Source organism: Esox lucius, chromosome 5, assembly GCF_011004845.1.
Source record: "Esox lucius isolate fEsoLuc1 chromosome 5, fEsoLuc1.pri, whole genome shotgun sequence".
Lineage (NCBI taxonomy): Eukaryota > Metazoa > Chordata > Actinopteri > Esociformes > Esocidae > Esox > Esox lucius.
The window spans coordinates 731,629-749,503 of NC_047573.1; the positions used below are offsets into that span (position 1 = coordinate 731,629).

Genomic DNA, 17,875 nt, shown 5'->3' on the forward strand with positions numbered 1-17,875 from the left:
TGGTCAAGCCCCTCACCAAAGAACAAGGGGAGCTGGTGAAGGGGTCTCCTGCAGGACATGCAGGAGGCAGGAAGGACAGGACGTAGGCGAGGCCGGAAGAAGAAGAGGGCGAGGTGCCCAACGCCCGGTCCGAGGTCCCCCCAGGAAAATTTTAGGGGGGGGCTGAGAGGGTGCCCGAGGGAAGTCCCGACGGCGCCCCCTCTATGTCCGGTGCCTCCTCGACCCCGTGCAGGCTGGCCTGGTTGTAGGCTGGCAATTAGGCGCACACCGCTTCCTGCTCCGCGGCCTTCCGCCGCCCCTGTCCCTGCACCACGGCGCCGATTGCCCCCTGCTGCATTGGAGCAGCAGCCAGCGCCTCCTTCCTGCCAGTGGCAGCAGCCTGCACCGCCTGAGGCCGAGGAGGAGTGGCCTGCACCGCCTGAGGCCGAGGAGGAGTGGCCTGCACCGCCTGAGGCCGAGGAGGAGTGGCCTGCACCGCCTGAGGCCGAGGAGGAGTGGCCTGCACCGCCTGAGGCCGAGGAGGAGTGGCCTGCACCGCCTGAGGCCGAGGAGGAGTGGCCTGCACCGCCTGAGGCCGAGGAGGAGTGGCCTGCACCGCCTGAGGCCGAGGAGGAGTGGCCTGCACCGCCTGAGCTTGCCGGGGTTTGGCTGCCACCGCCCTCTCCTGTCCCGGCCGCCCCGGCGCCCCTTCCTGTCCCGGCCGCCCGGCGCCCCTTCCTGTCCCGGCCGCCCCGGCGCCCCTTCCTGTCCCGGCCGCCCCGGCGCCCCTTCCTGTCCCGGCCGCCCCGGCGCCCCTTCCTGTCCCGGCCGCCCCGGCGCCCCTTCCTGTCCCGGCCGCCCCGGCGCCCCTTCCTGTCCCGGCCGCCCCGGCGCCCCTTCCTGTCCCGGCCGCCCCGGCCCCTCCTTCGGCTCTTCCGGCTACCGACCCACCGTCGGCTCTTCCGGCTACCGACCCACCGTCGGCTCTTCCGGCTACCGACCCTCCTTCGGCTCTTCCGGCTACCGACCCTCCTTCGGCTCTTCCGGCTACCGACCCTCCTTCGGCTCTTCCGGCTACCGACCCTCCTTCGGCTCTTCCGGCCACCGACCCTCCTTCGGCTCTCCCGGCTACCGACCCTCCGTCGGCCACCGACCCTCCGTTGGGTCTCCCGGCTACCGACCCTCCGTCGGCCACCGACCCTCCTTCGGCTCTCCCGGCTACCGACCCTCCGTCGGCCACCGACCCTCCTTCGGCTCTCCTGGCCTCTGACCCTCCGCCGGCCACCGACCCTCCGTCGGCTCTCCCGGCCTCTGACCCTCCGCCGGCCTCTGACCCTCCGCCGGCCACCGACCCTCCGTCGGCTCTCCCGGCTCCTGACCCTCCGCCGGCTCCTGATCTTCGGCCGGTTCTGCCTCCCCGGCCTGTCCCGACGGCTCCGCCACCCTGGTTAGTCTCGGCTGTTCCGCCCCCTCGGCGGGTTTGTGCCGATGGGGGTACTGTGCTGCCCCGCCCCCCCTCCCTTGGGCTGGGGTTCGTCTTGGCCCGTCCGGTGGCCGGGCCTTTGGGGGGGGGTACTGTCATGGTGCGGTGAGCAGCAGCGCCACCGTGCCATATTTCCACAAGTTCCCATATTCTCACGAACACATCCCACATTCCCATCTTCCACACCAGGTCCCAATCTAGCTCGTTTGAATGTGTATATATGTTTCCCCTCTGCTCCCCACATGGTGGATCATTGTTGCTGTCGCTGTCATTGTTGCTGTTTGTAGGTTAGTCGGTGAGTGTTGTTTAATGTACTGTTTGAATGTTTATTGTTAAGACTCATGTTGCGCACTTTTATTTCATTCAGTCATTAGTATTGTTTTCCGTTCGTGTTTGGTTTGTTTGTTGTTTTAATAAAACCAATGAACGTGATATCTGCCTGCGCCTGGTTCCCTCCAACACTACACCATGACGAGTCGTTACAAACTAATTTATTTCAGTGCATTAAACATCATTTGGGAGGGTTTTAGCTTTTCATATGAGCTATTTCTAACACCAATTGATGAATTAAAAGTCAGGTTAATAGCAGGTGTCTCTACAAAATAGATAGGGACTGTAGTATATACCTGTTAAGCCTCTAAAATGTATTATTAACCATTATTAATATAGTATATACCTGTTAAGCCTCTAAAATGTATTATTAACCAGTATTAATATAGTATATACCTGTTAAGCCTCTAAAATGTATTATTAACCAGTATTAATATAGTATATACCTGTTAAGCCTCTAAAATGTATTATTAACCAGTATTAATATAGTATATACCTGTTAAGCCTCTAAAATGTATTGTTAACCAGTATTAATGTAGTATATACCTGTAAAGCCTCTTCAAGGTAGCCAACTCATCATTAATATCACTCACCTGGTGTCCCAGGTCTAGATTAGTCCCTGATTAGTGGGTTGACATGATAAAACACAGTGGAACTGGAGGTCCAGATTTGAGTTAGAGGGGCTGTGAACATGAGAAGCTAAAGACATGCTAAAGGCTGGGTAGTAGTCCCTCATTATCCTGATGGATGACAACATAATGACATTTCAACCCCTTAATATGTCACCACCCCAGACTGCTTCCCCAACAACACCCTGCGTTATACCTAGTGCACTGCTGTCCAGCAGGGCCCATAGGGATTAGTAGGGATTAGGGTGTCGTTGGGGGTGCAGAGTAAGGTGGGTTCTTCAACATGGCAGCAGAACCAGCCATTAGTTCACCATCTCTTCACATCTTGACAGGATCACATTCAGTCCCTCTGGAGAACAGAGCCTGTATTATTATAATCCTCTTTTAATTTACAGTTGACTCATTTAGCAGACGCTCTCACCAAGCGACACTAACAGTAGTGAGTTAAACCTCTTTCCCACTGTGGGACTTAAACCCACAACCATGGCTTCCATAGAACAACTCTATGCTAACAGAGCTACAAAGGGCCTACCAACAGAGCTGCAAAGGGCCTACCAACAGAGCTGCAAAGAGCCTACCAACAGAGCTGCAAAGGGCCTACCAACAGAGCTGCAAAGGGCCTACCAACAGAGCTGCAAAGGGCCTACCAACAGGGCTGCAAAGGGCCTACCAACAGAGCTGCAAAGGCCTACAAACAGAGCTGCAAAGGGCCTACCAACAGAGCTGCATAGGGCCTACCAACAGAGCTGCAAAGGACCTACCAACAGAGCTGCAAACGACCTTCCAACAGAGCTGTAAATGGCCTACCAACAGAGCTGCAAAGGGCCTACCAACAGAGCTGCAAAGGGCCTACCAACAGAGCTGCAAAGGCCTACAAACAGAGCTGCAAAGGGCCTACCAACAGAGCTGCAAAGGGCCTACCAACAGAGGTCCTCTCCCCCCTACCCTCTCCTTCCTCCCCTTCCTCTCTCCCCTCCCCTCCCCTCTCCCTCCTCCCCACTCCCCTGCTCTCATTTCTTTACTCTCCCTAGTGAGCTAGTATCTTTCTGTCTGTCTGTCTTTCTCAGACACATACAACCACACACACCCACACAAACACCCTCACGCACACCCACACATACAACCACACACACACCCACACACACACTCATAAAAACACCCTCAAATACACCCACACAAACACCCTCACACACACCCACACACATGTCCAAGGCTTGTTTCCCCAGGTTACACTCAAGGCTACCCCAGGGGGTAATATATGAACAGATAAAACCGCCCCACTGTCACCAGCCACCCACCATGTGGGCCGACAGACTCCAGCTACAACACCACACCCTGGGCTTGGCACAGCCCATGCTCCCCTCACCCACCTATCCACACTCACAAACACTAGGGAGACTCAGATAAAGAAATGACCTTTTCAGAAAATCTCCCAGCTCTGAACTGGGACTGTGAAGGATAGGCAAGACATGAAGAGAACTACAGAGAGTGGGGGAGGGGAGAGAGAGGCGGCGAGGAGAAGAGAGAGAGGGAAAAAGAAAGACAGAAAGAAACAGAGAGGATGGGAAAGATAGAGAGGGAGAGGGAGAAAGAGGAGAGAGAGAAACAGAGGGAGGGAGAGAGGAAGAGAGAGAGAGAGAGAGAGAAGGATGAGGGGGACTGTGGACAGTGTACTGTAGCACTGCAGCTGTCACTGTCAAAATCTATTTGTCTCCATGCCAATACCACCGCCACCAGCCAGAAATACCACCCCCAAACCTGCCTTTCCATATTACAATTACCCCAGACCTGCCTTTCCATATCACAAATCCCACAAACCTGCCTTTCCATATTACAAAAACCCCAAACCTGCCTTTCCATAATATAACTCCCCCAAACCTGCCTTTCAATATCACAACACCCCCAAACCTGCCTTTCCATATTACAAAACCCCCAAACCTGCCTTTCCATATTACAAAACCCCCAAACCTGCCTTTCCATATCACAAGAACCCCAAACCTGCCTTTCCATATCACAACACCCCCAAACCTGCCTTTCCATATTGACCATAAGACTAGTCTAATTATTACAATGCAATTATTACATAATACTACTCAATCAAATATGCATACAAGCTTGTTAAACCCGGGACATTCATTACAGACATTCTCCCATCTGCCAGCAGGGTTTCTCCCTTCACCCAGCTGGGTTTCTCCCCTCACCAAGCTGGGCTTCTCCCCTCACCCAGCTGGGCTTCTCCCCTCACCCAGCTGGGCTTCTCTCCTCACCCAGCTGGGCTTCTCCCCTCACCAAGCTGGGCTTCTCTCCTCACCGTGCTGGGCTTCTCTCCTCACCGTGCTGGGCTTCTCCCCTCACCCAGCTGGGTTTCTCCCCTCACGGTGCTGGGTTTCTCCCCTCACCCAGCTGGGTTTTTCTCCACCCCTAGCTGGGCTTCTGCCCTCAGCGTGCTGGGCTTCTCCCCTCAGCGTGCTGGGCTTCTCCCCTCACCAAGCTGGGCTTCTCCCCTCACCCAGCTGGGCTTCTCTCCTCACCCAGCTGGACTTCTCCCCTCACCCAGCTGGGCTTCTCTCCTCACCCAGCTGGACTTCTCCCCTCACCAAGCTGGGCTTCTCCCCTCACCCAGCTGGGCTTCTCCCCTCACCCAGCTGGGCTTCTCCCCTCACCGTGCTGGGCTTCTCCCCTTCACCAAGCTGAGCTTCTCTCCTCACCCAGCTGGGCTTCTCCCCTCACGGTGCTGGGTTTTTCTCCACCCCTAGCTGGGCTTCTCCCTTCACCAAGCTGGGCTTCTCCCCTCAGCGTGCTGGGCTTCTCCACTCACCCAGCTGGGCTTCTCCCCTTCACCAAGCTGGGCTTCTCCCCTCACCCAGCTGGGCTTCTCTCCTCACCGTGCTGGGCTTCTCCCCTCACCCAGCTGGGTTTCTCCCCTCACCCAGCTGGGCTTCTCCCCTCACCCAGCTGGGCTTCTCTCCTCACCGTGCTGGGCTTCTCCCCTCACTCAGCTGGGTTTCTCCCCTCACCGTGCTGGGTTTCTCCCCTCACCCAGCTGGGTTTTTCTCCACCCCTAGCTGGGCTTCTCCCTTCACCATGCTGGGCTTCTGCCCTCAGCATGCTGGGCTTCTCCCCTCAGCGTGCTGGGTTTCTCCACTCACCGTGTTGGGCCTGCCTGGAGGACAGCTCCTCTTTCAGTTGGGTATGCTGGGTCTTCATGCGGCCAAGTTCTCTGCTGTTTCCGGAGCTCAGGCTGTGTAGTCTCTTCACCAGGAGTTCCAGACGCTCCCTCTCCCGGTATACTGCTCCCATCTCTGCCTTCAGCTCCTTAGCACTGCTGAAATCATTACCTACAACACAACCAATCACAGCTGAAATCATTACCTACAACACAACCAATCACAGCTGAAATCATTACCTACAACACAACCAATCACAGCTGAAATCATTACCTACAACAAGACCAATCACAGCTGAAATCATTACCTACAACACGACCAATCACAGCTGAAATCATTACCTACAACACAATCAATCACAGCTGAAATCATTACCTACAACACAACCAATCACAGCTGATATCATTACCTACAACAAGACCAATCACAGCTGAAATCATTACCTACAACACGACCAATCACAGCTGATATCATTACCTACAACAAGACCAATCACAGCTGAAATCATTACCTACAACAAGACCAATCACAGCTGAAATCATTACCTACAACAAGACCAATCACAGCTGAAAGTATTACCTACAACAAGACCAATCACAGCTGAAATCATTACCTACAACAAGACCAATCACAGCTGAAAGTATTACCTACAACACACAACCACAAACAATGTGGAACTTATTACCTACAACACAACCATACAAAATGTGGAAATCATTACTTTCAACACAACCAATCACTGCTGAAATTACCACCTACAACACAATCAAACAATGCTGAAATTACCACCTACAACACAATCAAACAATGCTGAAATTACCACATACAACACAATCAGACAATGCTGAAATTACCACCTACAACACAATCAAACAATGCTGAAATAACCACCTACAACACAATCAAACAATGCTGAAATTACCACCTACAACACAAACAAACAATGCTGAAATTACCACCTACAACACAATCTAACAATGCTGAAATTACCACCTACAACACAATCAAACAATGCTGAAATTACCACATACAACACAAACAAACAATGCTGAAATAACCATCCTACAACACAATCAAACAATGCTGAAATTACCACCTACAACACAATCTAACAATGCTGAAATCATTACCTACAACAAGACCAATCACAGCTGAAATCATTACCTACAACACGACCAATCACAGCTGAAATCATTACCTACAACACAATCAATCACAGCTGAAATCATTACCTACAACACAACCAATCACAGCTGATATCATTACCTACAACAAGACCAATCACAGCTGAAATCATTACCTACAACACGACCAATCACAGCTGATATCATTACCTACAACAAGACCAATCACAGCTGAAATCATTACCTACAACAAGACCAATCACAGCTGAAATCATTACCTACAACAAGACCAATCACAGCTGAAAGTATTACCTACAACAAGACCAATCACAGCTGAAATCATTACCTACAACAAGACCAATCACAGCTGAAAGTATTACCTACAACACACAACCACAAACAATGTGGAACTTATTACCTACAACACAACCATACAAAATGTGGAAATCATTACTTTCAACACAACCAATCACTGCTGAAATTACCACCTACAACACAATCAAACAATGCTGAAATTACCACCTACAACACAATCAAACAATGCTGAAATTACCACATACAACACAATCAGACAATGCTGAAATTACCACCTACAACACAATCAAACAATGCTGAAATAACCACCTACAACACAATCAAACAATGCTGAAATTACCACCTACAACACAAACAAACAATGCTGAAATTACCACCTACAACACAATCTAACAATGCTGAAATTACCACCTACAACACAATCAAACAATGCTGAAATTACCACATACAACACAAACAAACAATGCTGAAATAACCATCCTACAACACAATCAAACAATGCTGAAATTACCACCTACAACACAATCTAACAATGCTGAAATTACCACCTACAACACAATCAAACAATGCTGAAATTACCACCTACAAAAAAACACACAATGCTGAAATCACCACCTACATCACAACAATCACCACCCACATCACAACAATCACCACCCACATCACAACAATCACCACCTACATCACAACAATCACCACCTACATCACAATAATCACCACCTACATCACAACAATCACAGCTGAAATCAATACCAACAGCACAATGAAATATTTACCAACCAATCAGGATGGGGAAAAGTGTATGAGCTGAGAGTACCTGAGATAGCGGCCAGTTTGGCTTCGTGGAGAGCCAGGAGCTGAGTCTCTGTCTCACTAACTTTCCTCTGCAGACGTCCTGCCAACCTCTGACTCATCACCACCTGTAAAGAAGAGAGAACAGAGTGTGAGGACAGAAGAATGGAGGACTAAGAAAAGGATATGATCCCCACACACAGTGATGCTCCCCTCAAAGCGCTGCTCCCCCCACAGTGCTGCTCCCCTCATACTGCTGCTCCCCTCATACTGCTACTGCTACTCCCCCCACAGTGCTGCTCCCCTCATACTGCTGCTCCCCTCATACTGCTACTGCTGCTCCCCTCACAGCGCTGCTCCCCCCACAGTGCTGCTCCCCTCATACTGCTACTGCTACTCCCCCCACAGTGCTGCTCCCCTCATACTGCTGCTCCCCTCATACTGCTACTGCTGCTCCCCTCACAGCGCTACTCCCCCCACAGTGCTGCTCCCCTCATACTGCTGCTCCCCTCATACTGCTACTGCTGCTCCCCTCACAGCGCTGCTCCCCCCACAGTGCTGCTGCCCCCACAGTGCTGCTCCCCTCATACTGCTGCTCCCCTCATACTGCTGCTCCCCTCATACTGCTACTGCTACTCCCCCCACAGTGCTGCTCTCCCCACAGTGCGGCTCCCCTCATAGTGCTGCTCTCCCCACAGTGCTGCTCCCCTCATAGTGCTGCTCTCCCCACAGTGCTGCTCCCCTCACATTGCTGCTCCCCTCACAGCGCTGCTCACCACACAGCACTGCTCCCCTCACAGCACTGCTCCCCACACAGCGCTGCTCCCCTCACAGCGCTGCTCCCCTCATACTGCTACTGCTGCTCCCCTCACAGCGCTGCTCCCCCCACAGTGCTGCTGCCCCCACAGTGCTGCTCCCCTCATACTGCTGCTCCCCTCATACTGCTGCTCCCCTCATACTGCTACTGCTACTCCCCCCACAGTGCTGCTCTCCCCACAGTGCGGCTCCCCTCATAGTGCTGCTCTCCCCACAGTGCTGCTCCCCTCATAGTGCTGCTCTCCCCACAGTGCTGCTCCCCTCACATTGCTGCTCCCCTCACAGCGCTGCTCACCACACAGCACTGCTCCCCTCACAGCACTGCTCCCCACACAGCGCTGCTCCCCTCACAGCGCTGCTCCCCTCATAGTGCTGCTCCCCTCATACTGCTACTCCCCCCAAGGTGCTGCTGGCCCCACAGTGCTGCTCCCCTCATAGTGCTGCTCCCCTCATAGTGCTGCTCCCCTCATAGTGCTGCTCCCCTCATAGTGCTGCTCCCCTCACAGTTACCTCCAGAGAGACTTACAGACTTACATCCAGAGACTGACTGACTTACATACAGAGATACTGACAGAGACATACTGTATATACAGAGAGAAGGAAGAAGGGAGAGCAGCCTGACACAGAGAAGTCAAGGTGAAAATACCTCTGTCTCATGCTTTCTATCACTCCCTATCACTCCTTTTATTCCTCATCACTTCATATTGCTCTGTAACACTCCCTATCACTCTATATCATCCCTTCACCCCTTATCACTTCCTTCCACACCCTATCACTCCCTATTACTCCCTAATACTCCACATCACTCCCTGTTACTCCCTATCACTCCATATCACTCCCTGTTACTCCCTATTACTCCCTATCACTCCCTGTTACTCCCTATCACTCCCTATTACTCCAGACCACAAACTATCACCCCAACCATTCCCTATCACCCCCATCACACCCTATCACCCCCACCATTCCCTATCACCCCCACCATTCCCTATCACTCCTATCACCCCCTATCACCCCCACCATTCCCTATCACCCACATCACACCCTATCACCCCCACCACACCCTATCACCCCCACCACACCCTATCACCCTATCTCCCTATTTATTTTGCTTTTCCAGGGGTAAATTTAGGTGTGGGGATATTTTAGAGCACATTTTAATCATATTTTAGAGGATAACACCATAGAGACCTTTTAGAACCCATTTAAAACCCCACAATTGGGTTCTTCTTGTGTTCATTCATATATTCATTTGGGTTCTACCTGTGTTAATTCCTATGTTCATTTGGGTTCTACCTGTGTTAATTCTTATGTACATTTTCTTGTAAAACCCATTTAAAACCCCACATCTGGGTTCTACCTGTGTTAATTCCTATGTTAATTTGGTTGTTAGGTAACATAAAAATAACTGTTAACCTGACACTAAACTCAAAAACCTCAACCCTAAACGTAACCCCTAAACATAACCCCAATTGTAACTTCTATCCAAAACCTCACCCCTAAGATACTAATTGCCTTTCGCCTTTCTTCTATGAAGACCGGCAAAATGGGCCCTCAGTGGTAAATGGTCCTTGGTTTACAATCTTTTCCGGGACTGATGGTCCCCACCAGGATAGTAAACTTGTACACAAACTTACTTTAGCAGTAGCATCTTTGATGGACAAACTTAGAGCTTGCTGCTGCTCCTGAAGTCTGAAACGACAGAAAGGAGGGAAGTTGTCAATAAAACAAACTATCTGACAATGATCCAGGCAACCAGCTGACATTGATCCATCCAGAACAACAGACATTTAACCATGTCAGAGATAAGAACCAATGATCTTCTGTTTATTGGCCCAATGCATCTGACCACCAGGCTTCACTGCCACCCCACTTAGAGTAACATTCCTGTCAGCTCAAATGGGACATAGGCGGATGAGGTAAATTAGAACATGAATAGAACATGAATACATAATGACTGGGATTTGCCTGCAAGGTTAATGTAATCACATATCAATCAACAGACATCTAACAGCATGACTGGGATGAAGCCAGACATATAATGCAGGTGATGAATCAGAGTCGACTGCTAGGTAGGTGATTACATACAGTATCTCACAAAAGTGAGCATACCCCTCACATTTCTGTAAATGTTTGATTATATCTTTTCATGTGACAACACTGAGGAAATGACACTTTGCTACAATGTAAAGTAGTGAGTGTACAGCTTGTATAACAGTGTAGATTTGCTGTCCCCTCAAAATTACACAACACACAGCCAATAATGTCTAAACCGCTGGCAACAAAAGTGAGTACACCCCTATGTGAAAATCGCCAGCGGTTTAGACATTAATGGCTGTGTGTTGAGTTATTTTGAGGGGACAGCAAATCAGTTGGGGTTTGAATCGGCCACTACAGCAATGACTCAATGAACAGGAAGACATCATCACATTCAGTATGACATCATCGGATATTTAGTATGATATATCAGTTGGATCTTGAGAGCAAATGACAACTGAAATAAACATTTTTATTATATATTATATTATTATATATTCAGTATCACATCATATATTCATTATCACATTATCACATATATTGTATAGACCTCTCTGCATGGTAGCGTCTCTCTTATCTGTCACCTATGACAATAGAGAGATCCACCATCGCTCCACTCTCAGATATCAAATTATCCTCCACATGGCAGGTTTCACCACTCACATAGATACATTTTCCATCATTACCCAGAGAAAACAGATGGCCCGTCCATGGTGCCATAATGTCTTTCTATAGCCAGACCGCTCGCAAATCATTAACTGTAGGACTGCTGGGGGCAACAAATTCACTAGTATCTAAACAGGATCACACAGGTGAACTAGGGAAGAACTTGAGATGATGTGATGACGAAATGGTGCATTTGTTTTGATGTGAAAGTGTGGCTAGACCAGAAATAACAGTGAAAGAAAACCTTGCTTTGGACTAGAGTAGAGATTATGACAATATGCTAAAGGCTAGGCTTCTTTCGAAATTATGCTAAAGGATTACCATTTTTCAACATTATGCTAAAGGTTTACCATTTTTCAACATTATGCTAAATGTTTACCATCCTTCAATATTATGCTAAAGGTTTACCATCCTTCAACATTATGCAAAAGTTTAACCATCCTTCAACATTATGCTAAAGGTTTACCATCCTTCAACATTATGCAAAAGGTTTACCATTTTTCAACATTATGCTAAATGTTTACCATCCTTCAACATTATGCAAAAGTTTAACCATCCTTCAACATTATGCTAAAGGTTTACCATCCTTCAACATTGTGCAAAAGTTTAACCATCCTTCAACATTATGCTGAAGGCTTACGATATTACAAGACGATGCGAAAGGTTAACTTACCTCCACATTATCTTAAAGGCTTACCTTATTTTAACATAAGCTAAATAAGGGCATACCATCTTTCAATATTGTGCTAACGGGGCAAGCTTCTTTCAGTCATACTGTATGCTAAAGGATCACATGGTTTGAACAATTTGCTAAAGGGGTACATTAATACAACAACATGCTTAAGGCTCTCCTTTTAACAATATGTTAAATGAAAACCTTTTTCCTAGCGGTTTATAAAGTTGTTTGGTTGTTTTGGTTCATTAAATATTGTGAATCCCTATTATTCTCATAAAACAGCTAACAAAGTATGTACATGTTCTTAAGTTACAATGCAAACATAATGCTCATTTAAAGGTACATTGTCTTAAAGTGATCTCACATTGTCTTAAAAGGACCTCACCTTATATTAAAGTGATCTCACATTGTCTAAAAGTGATGTCACTTTGTCTTAAAGTGATTTTACCTTGTCTTAAAGTGATCTCATTTTGCATTGAAATGACCTCACCTTGTCTTAAAGTGATCTCATAAAGTGACCAGTTTCAGACCAAACACAATCACAATCCAAATGAGATTCAGGTGCGACGCAGGTGTTTTGGGGAGTGTAATGCGCTGTTTGATCTGTTTCAATAATATATAATAGTTTGTCATTCTTTCTTGTTTTGCAAACTAATGATTTGTTTGCAATATGGGACTTCTGAGTTAGATGGAGATTTCAGATGGATGATGTAATGTGACTGGCTCTTTAAAAAAACATATTCCATCAAATCTAAATGTACACATATACCCTGACACACTATCTTACACAAAAAACACACATACCCTGACACACCCTGCCACACTAACTTACACAAAACACACACACATACCCTCCCACACTAACTTACACAAAACACACACACATACCCTGACACACTAACTTACACAGAAAACACAGATACCCTGTCACACTAACTTCCACAAAAACCACACGTACCCTGACACACAAACCCAGAGCAGCATGAAACCCTGAGCAGCATGAAGGCAGTGTGGGCTTGGTTTTAAATGTCACTGTTTGACAGTAGGAGAATGTGACTCTGAGCAAAAGGTTAACAACACTGCATGTGTCTGTAGGACCAGAGCAGATCTCAAACTATCATTTAACTATCGGCAGGTATGGCGTTATCTACTACCTCTTGGTAGGTATGGGGTTATCTAATACCTATCTGTGGGTATGGGGTTAACTATTATCTAACTGTGGGTATGGGGTTATCTTTTACCTATCTGTGGGTATGGGGTTATATATTACCTTTTGGCATGTATGGGGTTATCTATTACCTCTTGGCAGGTATGGGGTTATCTATTATCTATCGGTGTGGAATGGGGTTATCTGTTACATATCATAGGTATGGGGTTATCTATTACCTCTCTGTGTGTATGGGGTTATCTGTTACCTATCTTTGGGTATGGGGTTATCTATTACCTCTTGGCATGTATGGGGTTATCTATTATCCATCGGTGTGGAGTGGGGTTACCTGTTACATTTCATAGGTATGGGGTTATCTATTACCTCTCTGTGTGTATGGGGTTATCTGTTACCTATCTGTGGGTATGGGGTTATCTATTACCTTTTGGCATGTATGGGGTTATCTATTACCTCTTGGCAGGTATGGGGTTATCTATTATCTATCGGTGTGGAATGGGGTTACCTGTTACATATCATAGGTATGGGGTTATCTTCTATCTATCGATAGGTAGTGGATTATCTGTTACCAATTGGCAGACATGGGGTTATCTACAACCTCTTGGTAGGTATGGGGTTATCTACAACCTCTTGGTAGGTATGGGGTTATCTACTACCTCTTGGTAGGTATGGGGTTATCTACTACCTCTTGGTAGGTATGGGGTTATCTACTACCTATCTGTGGTGATAGATATTGGGCATGAAATGTAGCTGAATTACACAATGAATGAGAGTATTAATGATCTCTGTACGAAGGACACTAGTTAGGAAATGTGATGCCCCATTTCTGATGGGTTCCACACATCCTGTCCATGCCTCCTGATAGGAGTTTTTCATGTGACTGTCATAGACTCTATGAATTGACCCATGGACCGTAGGTTGGCACATACCATTGTGAGGAAACCTGTCTGTACCTGATGATATGCATGTATTTTAGTTCTATTCTCTTGTTAGAGGAGTGGTTCGTTATCTTGTGCTATATGAGGTACCGTATCACAAGCAGTTGGTATCTACTACTGAGGGGCCCCACACAACCTGATAAGCTGTGGAGCCAAGAAACATAAGAGGGGACACTATTAGGCCATGTAAGGTTAGGATATAGAATACACATATGTGATTGGAAGACAGCCAGATATTGGAGGGGATGTGCTGGGGCATAAATACTGTGTCCACTTTGTAATCATTGGAGAGACAAATGAGAGAAATGGAAGGTTAACATTGTAGCCTCGTGCTGAATAAAGATGTCTCTCCCCTGACTTCCGGTTGAATTTATTTTGTTCATGGATCAAACTTGGACAGAATCTAACAGTGGGTATGGGGTTATCTATTACCTATCTGTGGGTATGGGGTTATCTATTACCTATCTGTGGGTATGGGGTTATCTACTACCTGTTGGCAGGTATGGGGTTATCTACTACCTATTGGCAGGTATGGGGTTATCTACTACCTGTTGGGAGGTATGGGGTTATCTACTACCTATTGGCAGGTATGGGGTTATCTACTACCTATTGGCAGATATGGGGTTATGTACTACCTCTCTGTGGGTATGGGTTTATCTATTACCTATCTGTGGGTATGGGGTTATCTACTACCTGTTGGCAGGTATGGGGTTATCTACGACTTGTTGGCAGGTATGGGGTTATGTACTACCTCTCTGTGGGTATGGGGTTATCTACTACCTCTCTGTGGGTATGGGGTTATCTACTACCTCTCTGTGGGTATGGGGTTATGTACTACCTCTCTGTGGGTATGGGGTTATGTACTACCTCTCTGTGGGTATGGGGTTATGTACTACCTCTCTGTGGGTATGGGGTTATGTACTACCTCTCTGTGGTTATGGGGTTATGTACTACCTCTCTGTGGGTATGGGGTTATGTACTACCTCTCTGTGGGTATGGGGTTATGTACTACCTCTCTGTGGGTATAGGGTTATCTACTACCTCTCTGTGGGTATGGGGTTACCTACTACCTCTCTGTGGGTATGGGGTTATCTGCTACCTCTCTGTGGGTATGGGGTTATCTACTACCTCTCTGTGGGTATGGGGTTACCTACTACCTCTCTGTGGGTATGGGGTTACCTACTACCTCTCTGTGGGTATGGGGTTATCTACTACCTCACTGTGGGTATGGGGTTATCTACTACCACTCTGTGGGTATGGGGTTATCTATTACCCATTGGTAGGTATAACCCACGGTTAAAATCTGTGCCCTACAAGAAATGAAAAGGGATTCATTATTAACACACTGCTCTACAAACTGATCTACACAGTCAACTGCAGCTGGCTAAATAATATAAAGGGTATCCAATTTCCTCCAATTTTAAATTTTAGAAGGAGATGAGGTCCTGGTCCACACCTGCGGATTACCTGGTTTGGGGGGACCGTTGCTGTTCCTGTCCTTGTCCACTTGGTCATACTTCTGACCTAGTCTAAAATCAAATATACTCTGGATTTAGCCAAGAGAAATTTATTTATTATTCCAATTGGACTCTTAATATCTCACCCGGCACAGCCAGAAGAGGACTGGTCACCCCTCTGAGCCTGGGTCCTCTCTAGGTTTCTTCCTAAAATTCGACCTTCTTAGGGAGTTTTTCCTAGCCACTGAAATTCAACACTACTGTTGTTTGCTCCTTGGGGTTTAAGGCCGGGTGTCTCTGTAAAGCACTTTGTGACAACTGCTGTTGTAAAAAGCGCTTTATAAATACATTTTGATTTGATTTGATTTGATATATATTCATCCAGTTACAATTTTGACACAAATTCTGCCAGCCAACCTGTCAAAATCTGAGCCCTCTCAATCAACAGTGAATTATCAAAAATGTTGTCAACTTATACTGTTTTGTGCCTTGCTCTCACCAACACTCTCAGCAAGTTCATTTCATTCTAGAGTAGAGTTTAAATTATTAAAAAAGGACACCCTTTCTGTCAGCCCCTTGCAGACTCTGTCCCCTGCAATAAATCAAAAAGGAATTTTCCAAAAGCAGCCAGAGATGCACAGGAGGATTGGAACCCTAATCTCCAGGAAGTAGGAACAATAACAGTGATTTTTCATTAATTACTGATCTTACACTGTTTCGTGTCTTGCCTTCTCCAAAACTTTTATTTCAGAGTAGAGTTCTATTTATTAAAAAAGGGACACCATTTCCTTCACCCACTGAAAAAATCTGTGCCCTAAAATAAATAAAAAGGGATCTTTCCAAAATTAACCAAAGTTTTGAGGACCCATGTTGGATTCAAACCTACAAACTCGGGCATTAGTAACACACAGCTCTACAAACAGAGCTACACAGTCAACTGCAGCAGCCCAACAAACGTATGGAGTTTATTTCAATCCAATTACAACGTGGATGTATTCTGCCAGCCGGACAAAATCTGTGCCTTTCAATCAACAGTGATTTTTCATGAAATTACTTAACTTATACTGTTTTGCATTTCAAATATCTGGATATCCCTCACAGAAAATCTATTGTAGACCACAATGAGAAAAGGTTCCATTTCCAAAGTACCGCCTGTATTCTAGAACCTCTGCTCTATAGCAACTGTCTTCTTCACAGAACAACCAATTCACCAGCACTGTTTATGTTTGGTTGACAAGCTAGACTGTACAACATGGTTCTCTAGCAGCCCCATGTGGTGATTGGGCATTGCAGCATTCCAATGAAGAAAGCAGACAAGAAGTGAAAATAGAGCTTGAGGGGATCATACACTAAGCAGGTCATGGCACAGAATCACCATTGTGGTTATCATAATGAAATATAATCTGGAATCAAAGGTGATTTGTTGATCAGTGGCGTTTTAAAGCTGCAGTGTGTGTGTCTAAAACACATACATGTACGATAACTACAGTGTAGTCCATCTGTTACTCTGTCAGGTACTAAAAGTACAGTGTAGTCCATCTGTTACTCTGTCAGGTACTAAAAGTACAGTGTAGTCCATCTGTTACTCTGTCAGGTACTAAAAGTACAGTGTAGTCCATCTGTTACTCTGTCAGGTACTAAAAGTACAGTGTAGTCCATCTGAAACACAGCCAGGTGCTAAAAGTACAGTGTAATTGTAATCTGAAATATGGACAGAACCATCTGAAATACAGCCAAGTACTGAAACTGACCTGTGTATGCTAGCTGGAGGGGAGACACAGATCCTGGATCGGTTCTGTGATGTCACCATGTCGTTGAGGGCGCGTCCCATTACTTTGAGCTGGGCGTGGCTACAGCTGCGTAGGGCGGGGCCTTCCAACTCCTCCGCCTCCAGGTCTGCCTCTTCATGCTGGATCAGGAGCTCCAAGCTACAATTCCGAGACTGCAGCTCTCCTAGTCTGCACTGAAGCTCGGCTATCTCCACCTGGGGTCAAAGGGGTGAGAGATTGGGAGGCAAGGGTTAGCAGGCTCAGGAAGATAAGGTTAAAGGTCAGTGGCAAATATTAGAGGTCATAGGGTAAAGGTTAGAGGTCAGGCCAGTATTCATAAAGTGAAGTCTTACAGTACAGGATCAACTAGGATCAGTTAAATATTTATATAATAGGTTCATTTTCCAGGGCACAGGACATTTGCTTATGGAGAAAGCTAGCCATTATCTGGGGAATTTCTTCTGTAGGCTATTCTAGTAACCATGGTATTAAATGTATAATATCTGAAAGTGCCCAAAAAGACCAGATCCACCTC

The 17,875-nt window shown here is 46.9% G+C and overlaps 1 protein-coding gene across 2 annotated transcripts in view; it reads right to left on the reverse strand.

The window, feature by feature from the left end:
* disc1 (DISC1 scaffold protein) overlaps positions 1 to 17,875 on the reverse strand; it is a 64,820-nt gene that overhangs the window by 25,436 nt on the left and 21,509 nt on the right. For both annotated transcript variants that reach the window (XR_004575765.1, XM_029119755.2), the window contains exons 6-9: positions 17,323 to 17,555; positions 10,270 to 10,324; positions 7,845 to 7,947; positions 5,571 to 5,759 (exon numbers count right to left, since the gene is read on the reverse strand). Coding sequence is in view for 1 of the 2 variants with exons in the window: in XM_029119755.2 (XP_028975588.2) it covers positions 5,571 to 5,759; positions 7,845 to 7,947; positions 10,270 to 10,324; positions 17,323 to 17,555 (580 nt within the window). In the remaining variant the exon portion in view is untranslated. The remainder of the gene's footprint in view (positions 1 to 5,570; positions 5,760 to 7,844; positions 7,948 to 10,269; positions 10,325 to 17,322; positions 17,556 to 17,875) is intronic.